Source organism: Pan troglodytes, chromosome 16 (genome assembly GCF_028858775.2).
Source record: "Pan troglodytes isolate AG18354 chromosome 16, NHGRI_mPanTro3-v2.0_pri, whole genome shotgun sequence".
Taxonomy (NCBI): domain Eukaryota; kingdom Metazoa; phylum Chordata; class Mammalia; order Primates; family Hominidae; genus Pan; species Pan troglodytes.
Window position 1 is genome coordinate 67,328,966 of NC_072414.2, and position 12,900 is coordinate 67,341,865.

Consider the following 12,900-nt stretch of genomic DNA (forward strand, 5'->3'; position numbering starts at 1 on the left):
AACCCCGCCTCTACTAAAAATAACAAAATTAGCTGAACATGGTGGTAGGTGCCCGTAATCCCAGCCCTTGGGATGCTAAGGCAAGACAATCACTTGAACCCGTGAGGCAAAGGTTGCAGTGAGCCGAGATCGTACTACTGCACTCCAGCCTGGGCAACAGAGTGAGACTCTGTCTCAAAACAAAACTTAGGACCTGACTATAACAATAATTTTTGTCCCTCTTCCAGAAACAAATAGGTAATGACAGAGACGTGGTTTGATGTCAAAATACAGGTACCTTCTACACACCGATGACTTACAGGGAGAGTAGGACAGAATTGGAACCATCTTTCTTTTTTTTTGGCAGGGTCTTGCTCTGTCACCCAGGCTGGAGTGCAGTGGAGCAATCTTGGCTCATTGTAACCTCCGTCTCCCGGGTTCAAGCCATTCTTATGCTTCAGCCTCCTGAGTAGCTGGGATTAAGAAGTGCACCACCATGCCAGGCTAATTTTGTATTTTTAGTAGAGATGAGGTTTCACCCTGTCGGCCAGGCTGGTTTCGAACTTCTGGCCTCAAGTGATCTGCCCACCTCAGCCTCCCAAAGTGATGGGATTACAGGCGTGAGCCACTGTGCCCAGTGGGACTATCTTTCAAAATTCTGGATTAGTATCTATATAGAGGATATGATATGAGGTCTGGGATTTACTTTACTTCTGGGGTGGGGGTACGGAGGGTGACAAAGTAACATCAGCAAAATATGGAGGATTAAGTTTATTTATTTTATTGATTTTGAGACGGAATCTTGCTCTGTCACCCAGACTGGAGTGCAGTGGCATGTTCTCAGCTCACTGCATCCTCCACCTCCCAGGTTCAAGCCATTCTCCCACCTCATTCTGCCGAGTAGCTGGGACTACAGGTGCACACCACCACGCCCGGCTAATTTTTGTATTTTTAGTAAAGACGGGGTTTCGTCATGTTGGCTGGGCTGGTCTCTAACTCCTGACCTCAGGTGATCTGCCCGCCTCAGCCTCCCAAAGTGCTGGGATTACAGGCATGAGCCACTGTGCCCGGCCTGATTAAGTTCACATAAGAGCTCATTTTACTATTTTTAAAGTTCAGGATCACCCCACTCCAGGAATTCCCAATTGCACTGCATTTATGTTTCTATCCATCTCCTAAAACTGAGCCCACGGAAACCAGGATTTATTGCTTATTCATCTCTGATCCTAGCTCCTAGTACTATTTATAGTCCTGGTAGGCATGCTGAATAAGCAAGGATTACAAAGAGTTTGGTGGTCAATGACAAATTTTGAAGCTGTAGTAAGGAGAGATGGGACTATATGGATACAAGGTATTATTGTTTAAAGGAAACAGGTAGTCGGAGAAGTGGAAAATGGAGGCAGGAGGTATAAGTTGAAACCAGGACAGTAAACTAGGAAACTAGTCAAACAGCTTAGGTATTAAAGGTATAGTTTAGATTTAAAATGGTAGAATGAGGAATAGAAAAGGCTATGACAGCTATAAAGCAAGAATCAACAGGTCTTAGAGAGTCTCACCTGCATTTAACAAAGGTAATTTCCAGAAATCAAAGCTGTGCTAAATATAGACTAGAGTCCTCTCACAGATGCAGAAAACCCCAGCTCACCTCATCATAGATACTCTCAATCTCATTGAGTAAGCTCTTAGACCTCAGGACCTTGGTGTCATTCTGTTTAAAGTTGATCCCCTGGTGGTCCAGAGACTTCAAGTAGTATTTCTCATTTTGTTCTCGCCATACTTTGTTAAAGCCTCTCTGTGCTTCTCGCCATTCTTCCTCTTTCATCTTCAACCTAGTGAAGCGGGAAGGGATGGAAACAACACATGGGAATTCAGAGGGTTTAGAAGAAAGAAATTTGCCAGGCTTACTTTATTTCGAGAAAAGTGCAAAGCTATATTAGGTCTCTCAAAATTACTGGCAACTTGGGATGCTATCAAACCAGTCTTGAACTCTGTTTCATGAGGGAATTACTCATCCAAGACTTACTTTGAGGAAATGATTTATCTCAAAGTCAAATAATTTACCTAGAATGGTTACTTAAAAACAGCATTCCAGGGAATATCTTTCAGGTATAAGTATTCCTTGAAAAAAAGAGTTCTTGTTTCTTTGCTATAGGACTTTGCAAAACGTTCACAACGCTAATAGAAACACAGAAGTCCAAGACAAGAGAACTTGCACAGTTATGTTCCTCTGGATACAGTCAGGAAAGTTCTGATCAGAACTGATTCTAATAACCCAGAAGAGAACAGACTAAGACAAAAAAAAAGCACTAAAACTGAAGAATAACCTGTATCTCAAAAGCCAGAAGTTAAATGCTACAGGCAAGAAGAAGAAACCATCAATCTGTGCCAGCTCTTGAGGGGAAGATCAGGGAGAAGAAACCATCAATCTGTGCCAGCTCTTGAGGGGAAGATGAGGGAGGATAAATCAAATCTGGGTATTTGTGAACTGTGCAGCAAATAAGAATTAATTTTTACCAGATGATACTGAGAGAGAACCAAGCTCCTAACAAAGGATTCACAGTGTGGTCAATAATGACATGGGGCTGGGTGTGGTGTGGCTTGTGCCTGTAATGCCAGCACTTTGGGGAGGCCAAGGCAGGAGGATTGCTTGAGCCCAGGAGTTAGAGGCCAGCCTGGGAAATATAGCAAGACCTCATCTCTATTAAAAAAAATAAAATAAAAATTAGCTGGGTGTGGTGGCACATTCCTGTAGTCCCAGCTATTCGGGAGGCTGAGGTGGGAGGATCACCTGAGCCTGGGAAGTTGAGGCTGCAGTGAGCTGTGTTCACACTACTGCACTCCAACCTGGGTGAAAGAGTGAGATCTTGTCTCAAAACAAAACAAAACAAAAACAAACAAACCACAAAGATGTTAACAACAGTTAGTCCTGAGTGTGGCAGGAACATGGGTGGTAATTATCTTCTTTTCTTTTCTGTATTTTAAAATACTCCCCCAAACATACACACAGAGCCTTCCACCATGAACTTACAAGATTTGTTCTCTAATGTTGGTTACACAGGACCCCCAAAAGAAGTTCCATTCTGCACCTGAATTCCAACAACCAGGGTTGGGGAGAAAGAGAGGTCTCATGGGACAACCAGGTTGAAAATGAGAGCCTTATTTAATGAGACACTGAACCGGTAGTGAAGTACACTAAAGCACTAAGGGCACATTTGCTCAGGTACCTTTTAAGGACAATTGGAACAGCAATGGAGGGATTCTTTCTCAGACCATCAATGATGTCAGCTGCTTTATCAGCATATATCCTCTGGAGTGCTTTTCTATGGATAACTTCTGATGTGCCCCCAAGGGTGTTGTCCAAGCGAAATTTGGCTTGTTCTTCAGCAGACAAGCGGGAAAGCTTCTTCTGTATTGCTTCCAGAACCCGGATTGTTGCCAGATTGGTCTCTAAAACTACATCAAGCTGAAGAGGAAGACAAAGAAGGGTATGCTCAGGACCCAAATCAAAATAGAATAGAGTAATGGTTAGAAGAATAAGGTAGGGAGTCAAACTCCTTGGATTTGAATCCTGGTTCTGCCCTACTAGCTACATAAGACTGTTTCTTTATCAGCAAAATAGGGATAACAGCATCTATTACTCTCACAAGCCTGTGTCTGGATTAAATGATACAATCCACATAAAGTATTTAGCACAATACCTGGCACATAAGAACCACAGGATGAAGTTGGATAAATGGTAGTTATTACCACCACCGTCGCCGCTGCCGCCACCACCACCATGTGCTTTGCTTAGGACTACTGATTTTAGACCAGAGGAACCAAACAGGAGATGACTTTACTGAAACGTTTCCCTGAACTTTCCTGAATTGCTAAGATCCATTATGAACAAACAATAACAATCAAAACAATCCCAAAAGACCGCTTTGTCTTGAGAGTTTTTTGGTTTAACTTGAAATATTTAAGTATATTCAAATACTTAAATATTCAATAGCCTTGTTCCACATCCAGTAATAATAAGAGCAGTGACTATCATAACTTAAGGAATTCACTGTTGCAGCTGCGGGTAACCATTTAAATTCTTATTGGACTCCTGGCAACCTTTGAGTGTACTTTTTCCCTAGCTTAAAATAAGGTTCTCTAAATGAGAAACAGAAAATGAAGTAAATGAGCAGTCTCAACGGTCTACAACCAACTGTTTGCAGAAGTGTTCCCTAAGTTTTCTTCTTTTGGGAATGTGGTAGTCATTTGGTCAATATTTCTGGCCCCTCTTGCTCTCCAATTATGAACAAAAAATGGACTAAACTTCCTGGCTCCCTTATGATTGGATAGGGCCATGTAACTAGTTTTGACCAATGAGTTGTTATGAGATGAGTAGAAGTAATGTTTATTACTTCTAGGCTGCAGCATTTAAAGGTGTGAGATCATTCCAAGCTCTCTTTTCCTCCTAGTGACTAGCAACATTCATAATGGCAACAATCCCTTGGCCTGAATCCCCAAGTAATTCTGATACGCCAAATCCCCTGCTAAACATCAATGTACATGTAGAATGATTAGAAATTAAACCCATTGGTTTTACAAGTCACTCAGATGTGGGAGTTGTCTGTACTGAGGCATTACTAACCTATCTTGATTGGTAACGCACATTCCTTCAAACTAGCTCATCCCACCAAATCTTAAACACATGCACACCCCACTTCTTTCATGTTTGCCCTTGTAGTCACAAATGGGAAATGAAGTTGCCTCTCATTTGGAGGCATACCAGCTGAGAGAGGATAGGAACACTCTGTCAAAAACAAATGCCAAGCTCTGCTAACTCATCAGCTAACCTTACTAAACGTAAGTAACAAAGAAATGCCTTCTTTAGCTTGATAACACTCCCAATGGAAGTTAACATCTGTCTTGATTTAGCTTTCTGCAAATAGGTGCAACTCCTTATAAATGCTGGGGCAAAGATGGCCAACCACCTGCCAGCGGCCAGGCAGCATGTGGTTCTCAATTAAAAACACACCAGAAACAGCTGAAGCAAGTGTGAGGCGGGAAAACTGGCAAAGAGCTAAAAGAGTACCAAAACAAACAAACAAACAAACAAAAACCCAGCAAGATACCTATCCACACAAATAAGCACAGCCAGTCAATTTAATGTAACAGATACACTAAATAGGATACATATCATTTTACATCTTTAGACAAACCAGACTTCCCTTTTTAAAAATGATAATGTAAACCAGACATATAAACACACTGGGGATTTTGAGCCCACTTTCAGTAGTCCCTCTCCTGATATAGGTGGTATGGGGCCTTCTACCACCTCATTTATTCACTCCACTCTTCCCTTCCTAATTACTTCAAAATAAAGCTCCTGGGACAGGCGCAGTGGCTCACACTTGTAATCCCAGCACTTTGGGAGGCCAAGACGGGTGGGTCACTTGAGGTCAGGAGTTCAAGACCAGCCTGGCCAACATGGTGAAACCCATCTCCACTAAAAATACAAAAAAAATTAGCCGGGTGTAGCGGCATACACCTGTAGTCCCAGATACTTGGGAGGCTGAGGCAGGATAATGGCTTAAACTCGTGAGGCAGAGGTTGCAGTGAGCCGAGATCACACCACTGCACTCCAGCCTGGTTAACAGAGCAATACTCTGTCTTTAAAAAGAAAGGGGTCCCTAATTTAACCTTCTTTCAAAAGGAGCCAATCAGGCCAGGTATGGTGGCTCATGTGTGTAATCCCAGCACTTTGGGAGGCCAGGGTGGGATGATCGCTTGGACCCAAGAGTTTGAGACCAGCCTGGGTAATGTAGTAAAACACTGTTTCTATAAAAAACAAAAAATTAGCCACAGGGGGTAGGAGGCAAGGGGAGGGAGAGCATTAGGACAAATACCTAATGCATGTGGGGCTTAAAACCTAGATGATGAGTTGATAGGTGCAGCAAACCACCAAGGCACATGTATATCTATGTAACAAACCTGCATGTTCTGCACATGTATCCCAGAATTTAAAGTTTAAAAAAAAAAAAAAATGTACCCAGGCATGGTAGCACATGCCTGTAGTCCCAGCCACTCGGTGGCGGGTAGGGGTGGGGGTCTGAGGTGGGAGGATCACACTTGAGTCTGGAAGGTTGAGGCTGCAATGAACTGTGATTGTGCCACTGCACTGCAGCCTGGGCAACAGAATGAGACCCTGTCTCAAAAAAAAAAAAACAAAACAAAGCAATCAGCTGGGCGCAGTGGCTCACACCTGTAATCCTAGCACTTTGGGAGGCCGAGACGGGTGGATCACGAGGTCAGGAGATCGAGACCATCCTGGCTAACACGGTGAAACTCCGTCTCTAATAAAAATACAAAAAATTAGCCAGACGTGTTGGCGGGCGCCTGTAGTCCCAGCTACTCAGGAGGCTGAGGCAGGAGAATGGCATGAACCTGGGAGGCGGAGCTTGCAGTGAGCCGAGATCGCGCCACTGCACTCCAGCCTGGGAGACAGAGCGAGACTCCGTCTCAAAAAAAAAAAAACCAAAACAAACAAACAAAAAAACAACAAAGCAATCAATACCAGAAACATGAAAGAAAAATTCCAGTTCTCAGAGCTGGTTTGCTAACCATGGCAAGATACTTGCTAAGGGTAACAATACACACAGATCTTAAATAATTTAAAAACAGCTTCAAGGAAGTACTATAAACCTTAGGATAGTGATTTTCTTCACCATGCAAAACATAATAATCTTAAAATGCCATGCAAAATCAAAAGAACTATTATTTAGTCATCAATGGACAATTTCAGTTAAAAGGGCTAAAGTGGCCTAGATAAGTCACATTTGCCATAGAGCATGTACTAATATATACATTTGACCAATGCATAAAGCATGGAAAGTACCACAACAAGCACATACCATAGAAGAATGTGAGCCTTTGGCTCTTCCATCTTAATACCCCTCAGAGACAGGTACTGATAGTCTCACTGAGCATCTCCCATTTCCCCCAACTTCAAATGCCAAACAAGCTTGTACCTCAAAGCGTTCATCTTCACAACGATAAATATGTTCTTCATATTGAGTCTTCTTGGAACTCACAAAGGTAGAGTCCTCAGACCACGAAGGGAAGGAAACCCAGGTATCATTTAAAACCTTTGGGTAGAAGAAGAGAGACTGAAACAAAAGCCTAAAAAAGCTTTCTGGTGATTAAGCATTCTGAATGAAAAGACAAAACTCTAGCAGAGAAATAGGCAACTAACATTACTTCACAAATTTCACCTTTAGCAAGTTTACAAAAAGATATTAGTAAGAAAAGGGTGCTGAATATAAGCGGAAATATAATTCCAGTGCTTTGGGAGGACAAAGCAGGAAGATCACCTGAGCCCAGGAGGAGTGACCCAATCTTTACAAAACTAAAAACTTTTATTTTTATATTTTTAGCTGGGTGTGAAGGCATGTATAAGTCCCAGGTACTTGGGAGGATCATTTGAGCCCAGGAGGTTGAGGCACTATGAGCCGTGATCACATCACTGCACTACAGCCTGGGTGACAAAACAAAACCCTGTCTCAAAAACAAGCAAAAAAGTAGAAAACATTTTCTTTTTAAAAAGGATTAAAAGGGTTCTTAATTTCATCATTCATATAAATTCTCAATCCTTGGTACCACCACTCCCTTCTGGAAAAAGCTGAGGACCCAGGGCTGATCTTTGCTAGGGAAGGCCTTACCTCTTTACAGAGAGGAGTCCGTCCTGTACACTTGGGCTGCTGGTAACTCTTTGGTAAGGCTCGATAGCTGGAGCCCAATCGTTTACAAGAAGCATAATCTATCTCCATAGCAATGCCCTCTGTGGCTCGCTCCTTTGGATAAGTTTCCAGATGTACAGACTCCTTATAGCCCAGAAAGTTTTTAAACCAATTAAACAACTCAGGGAATTTCCTGAAGAATCAAACCAAAAAGTGACAAGCAATTAGGGGCAGGATGCAGTTATCCTGAGGTATGACTACTACCATCTGGTTTTGGATCAGAAATCTGCTACCAGGGATGAATTATTTCCTGCCTAAGAAGAACTGCTTCTGAGCATTTGGTTTCCCCTTTTTCTAATAAAATACTCTCAGATCAGTTAAAGTGGTGATCAAAGAGTTGTACCGAAACCAGGCAAAATAACAAGCCATTCTTTTGATCAAGAATATTGCTTTAATGTTCACATAATTCTTAGGTTGTCAAATATAGTAAAGATTCCAGGCTTGGTGTAGTGGCTCACGCCTGTAATCCCAGCACTTTGGGAGGCCGAGGCAGGTGGATTACCTGAGGTCAGGAGTTCTAGACCAGCCTGGCCAACATGGTAAAACACCGTCTCTACTAAAAAACATAACGAAAATTAGCCAGGTGTGTGGTGACAGGCACCTGTAATCCCAGCTACTCGGGGGGCTGAGGCAGGAGAATCACCTGAACCCAGGAGGCGGAGGTTGCAGTGAGCCAAGATCACGCCATCACACTCCAGCCTGGGGAACAAGAGTGAGACTTCATCTCAAAAATAATAATAATAATAATTTTTTTAAAAATTCCAGAACTCTGGGAGAGATTTTTCTTGATAAACATCCAGCACTGGTTAGAAGATCAGGAGACCACTAGTCTTGGCCATTAGTCAATAAATACTTAATGCCCTCTCTATTTTCTCATCTCTAGAGCTGGACTAGAAGACTTCTCAGGACTCTTTTGGCACTAACATTTGAGTCAACTGATCTATCTCAAGTAAATTAACTTTGCCTGTCATATACTCTCACAAATCAAACATTACCTGGTCTCCATATCATGCATCAGGGCTAAGCCCCTCACTTCACTTACCCCAGGAAAGGAGAGACTAGTTGCACAAGCTCAGCACGAGAGATCACCTCCTGGTTAAAAATAACAAGACAGCGTAGGAAATTTTCGTAGGCTTCTGCACTCCGAAGAGCCTTTCGGACCTTATGGAGACAACGGGAAGAAAAACAGTTTTTGTTTTTCTTAAAGTGGGGAACTGAAAAGGGCCTCGCTCTGTCACCCAGGAAGGGGCGCAGTTGTGTAATCTCAGCTCACTGCAGCCTCCCATCCTCAGCCTCCCAAGTAGCTGGGACTACAGGTGTGAGCCACCATGCCTGGCTAATTTCTAAATTTTTTGCAGAGACGAGGTCATATATTGCCCAGCTGTCCTGCCATTAGTTTTTAAAAACTGGGGAAATTTGTGGCTGGGCGTGGTGGCTCATGCCTATAATCCCAGCACTTTGGGAGACCAAGGTGGGTGGATCACTGGAGGCCAGGACTTCGAGACCAGACTGGCCAACATGCTGAAACCCCGTCTCTACTAAAAATACAAAAATTAGCCAGGCATGGTGGCACACGCCTGTAATTCCAGCTACTTGGGTGGCTGAGTGAAACATAAGAATCACTTGAACCCGGGAGGCAGACGTTGCAGTGAGCTGGGATAATGCCACTGTACTCCAGCCTGGGTGACAGAGCAAGACTCTGTCTCATAAGTAAAAAAATAAAATAAAAACGGGGAAATTTAAACTGGTATTTGATGACACTAAGGAATCAACGTAGTTTTTTTAGATGTGATAATGATTATGTTTGCAATAAGGAGTTTTTTTGTTTTGTTTTGTTTTTTAAATGCAGTCCAGCGCTGTTGCCCAGGCTGAAGTGCAGTGGTGCGATCTCAGCTCACTGCAACCTCTGCCTCCTGGGTTCAAGCAATTCTCCTGCCTCAGCCTCCCAAGTAGGTGGGATTACAGGCATGTGCTACTACACCCAGATAATTTTTGTATTTTTAGTAGAGACGAGGTTTCACCATATTGGCTAGGCTAGTCTCAAACTCCTGACCACAAGTGATCCACCCGCCTTGGCCTCCCAAAGTGCTGGGATTACAGGCGTTTGAGCCACTGTACCCGGCCACAAAAAGGAGTCATTTTAAAAAGAAACTTACTAAAATATGTATGGATGAAATAACGTATCTGCGATTTGTCTCCAAATAAACTGGGATGGGTGGGAATATATATGAAACAAGTACACCGGCTAGGATTGGGAACCGCTAAAGCTGGATGGTAGGTACGTGAGGAATCATTTTACTATTCTGTTTATGTATGTTCAAAATTTTCCAGCTGGGCGCAGTGGCTCACGCCTGTAATCCCAGCACTTTGGGAGGCCGAGGTGGGTGGATCACCTGAGGTCGGGAATTTGAGACCAGCCTGGCCAACATAGTGAAACCCCATTCTACTAAAGAAAAAAATACAAAAAAATTAGCTAGGCGTGGTGGTGGGCGCCTGTAGTCCCAGCGACTCAGGAGGCTGAGGCAGGAGAATCGCTTGAACCCAGGAGGCAGAGGTTGCAGTGAGCCAAGATCACACCACTGTACTCCAGCCTGGGCAATAAGAGCGAAACTCCGTCTCAAAAAAAAATTACCATAATAACAATTTAAAAACTGAGATCTCGGAGTATACCTTCTCATATGCTTGATTCTCCACACCATATCAGAGTTACTCAGGTTTTTGTTGCCTCTTTTTCTTTTTTTTTTTTGAGACCGAGTTTCACTATTGTTGCCCAGGCTGGAGTGCAATGGCGCGATCTCAGCTCACTGCAACCTCTGCCTCCCAGGTTCAAGCGATTCTCCTGCCTCAGCCTCCCGAGTAGCTGGGATTATAGGCACCTGCCACAATGCCCAGCTAATTTTTTTTTGTATTTTTAGTAGAGACGGGGTTTCACCATGTTGGCCAGGCTGGTCTTGAACTCCTGACTTCAGGTGATCCACCCACCTCGGCCTCTCAAAGTGCTGGGATTACAGGCGTGAGCCACTGCGTTCGGCCTGTTGCCTCTCTTAACATGTTTACAGCAAGAATCTTTGCCAAGGCTGTTTTAAACTCTGGTAATCTGGAATAACGCTCTCTTAAGATAGTTCTGTCCTCTGATCTGGTCTTTTTTCTTCCTCTATTTACAATATTGAGCATCTTAATACCAAAAACCCAAAAATGATCAATGGCATAGACAAAGTAAAACTAGTCTAGCTAGATTACCAATCTGGAGTTTCAGTTCCAAAATAAGTATTCAGCACTGTGATCCTTTGGTGAAGACCACAGACTGCCACCAAACCAAGTGGCTTATCAGCAACCCCTGCTCCAGACTTCCGTATGCTTTTCTTAACTATTCATCAGTAGACACTATATAGAATCCAGACTTTTAAAGCTAAAGACAAAAGAACACTGTACCTTTTATACTGTATATCCTATTTACCTTTACTTTTTATTAGCTTTTAAACATACATAAAAGTAGACAGAAGTATAACGAACCTATGTACTCACCCCAACCTCAATGATCTATAGTAAATTTTGTTTCATCTATACTCACTTCTCCTACCACTGCATTTTAAAGCAAATTCCAGACATTTCATCTAGATATAGTATATATGTTTAAGAAAAAGTACTAAGAAAATGCCATTACAGGACTGGGTGCAGTGGCTCACGCTTGTAATCCCAACACTTTGGGAGGCCAAGGCAGGCGGATCACCTGAGGTCAGGAGTTCGAGACAGCCTGGCCAACATAGTGAAACCCTGTCTCTACTAAACATACAAAAATTAGCTGGGTGTGGTGGTGGGCGCCTGTAATCCCAGCTACTCAGGAGGCTGAGGCAGGAGGATTGCGTGAACCCGGGAGGTGGAGGTTACAGTGAGCCCAGATCACGCCATTGTACCCCAGCCTCAGCAATGGAGTGAGACTGTCTCAGAAAAAAAATTAAAAAAAAACAAAAAAACAAAAACAAAAACAAAAAACCCATTACTCTTAGAAATTAACTTATTTTCAGAAGACTCCTTAAGGCAAGGCACGGTGGCTCACACCTGTAATCTCAACACTTTGGAAGGCAAATGCTGAGGCCGAAGGAGGAGGATTGCCTGAGCCCAGGAGTCTGAGACCAGCCAGGGCAAAACATTGAGACCCCCTCTCTCCAAAAAAATTTTAAAAATTAGCTGAGTGTGGTGGTGTGTACCTGCAAGTCCCAGCTACTCAGGAGGGTAAGAAGGATCACTTGAGCCCATCTCTTAAATAAAAAAGGCCAGCTGTGGTGGCTCACACCTGTAATCCCAGCACTTTGGGAGGCGAAAGAGGGCGGATCACCCGAGGTCAGGAGTTCAAGACCAGCCTGGCCAACATAGTGAAACCTCATCTCTACTAAAAATATAAACATTAGCCAGGCGTTGTCGGGGGCCTGTAATCCTAGCTACTCGGGAGGCTGAGGCAGGAGAATCGCTTGAACCCAGGAGATGGAGGTTGCACTGAGCCAAGATCACACCACTTCACTCCAGCCTGGGCAACAAGAGCGAGACTCTGTCTAAAAAAAAAAAAAACCCAAAAATGTAAAAAAGATTCCTTAATAGCATCTAATATTGAGTCCGTGTCAAGTTCAATTGTCTAATTAATGTCTTAAAAATTGGCTACTGGCCAGGTGTGGTGGCTCACACCTGTAATCCCAGCATTTTGGGAGGCTGAGGTGGATCACCTGAAGCCAGGAGTTCAAGACCAGCCTGGCCAACATGGTTAAACCCTGTCTCTACTAAAAATGAAAAAATTAGCTGGGCACGGTAGCAGGCGCCTGTAGTCCCAGCTGTTTGGGAGGCTAAGGCTGGAGAATCGCTTGAGCCAGGGAGGCGGAGGTTGCAGTGAGCCAAGATTGCGCCATTGCACTCCAAGCTGGGCAACAGAGTGAGGCTCTGTCTCAAAAATAAAAATAAAAATAAATTGGCTTTTAAATTCAGAATCCAAAGTCTGCATGTCACATTTGGCTTATATATTTCTTAATTCTTAATTTATAATAGCTTCCCTTCCATACCCTTTTCTTGACATTTATTGGTTGTGATCTAGACTTCCACACTTGTCTAAGAGCACCAACCGCCCAAGCAGACTTTGGTAATGATTCACATCAGAGCTAAGGAC

General features: G+C 43.3%; 1 protein-coding gene across 16 annotated transcripts in view; it reads right to left on the bottom strand.

Moving 5' to 3' along the window:
- Positions 1-12,900, bottom strand: part of SIN3A (SIN3 transcription regulator family member A) — an 84,567-nt gene that overhangs the window by 22,134 nt on the left and 49,533 nt on the right. For all 16 annotated transcript variants that reach the window (XM_016927208.4, XM_063794216.1, XM_063794217.1 and 13 more), the window contains 5 exons: positions 8,791-8,909; positions 7,671-7,881; positions 6,981-7,097; positions 3,204-3,442; positions 1,625-1,808 (listed from right to left, as the gene is read on the bottom strand). In XM_016927208.4, coding sequence (XP_016782697.1) covers positions 1,625-1,808; positions 3,204-3,442; positions 6,981-7,097; positions 7,671-7,881; positions 8,791-8,909 — 870 coding nt within the window. The remainder of the gene's footprint in view (positions 1-1,624; positions 1,809-3,203; positions 3,443-6,980; positions 7,098-7,670; positions 7,882-8,790; positions 8,910-12,900) is intronic.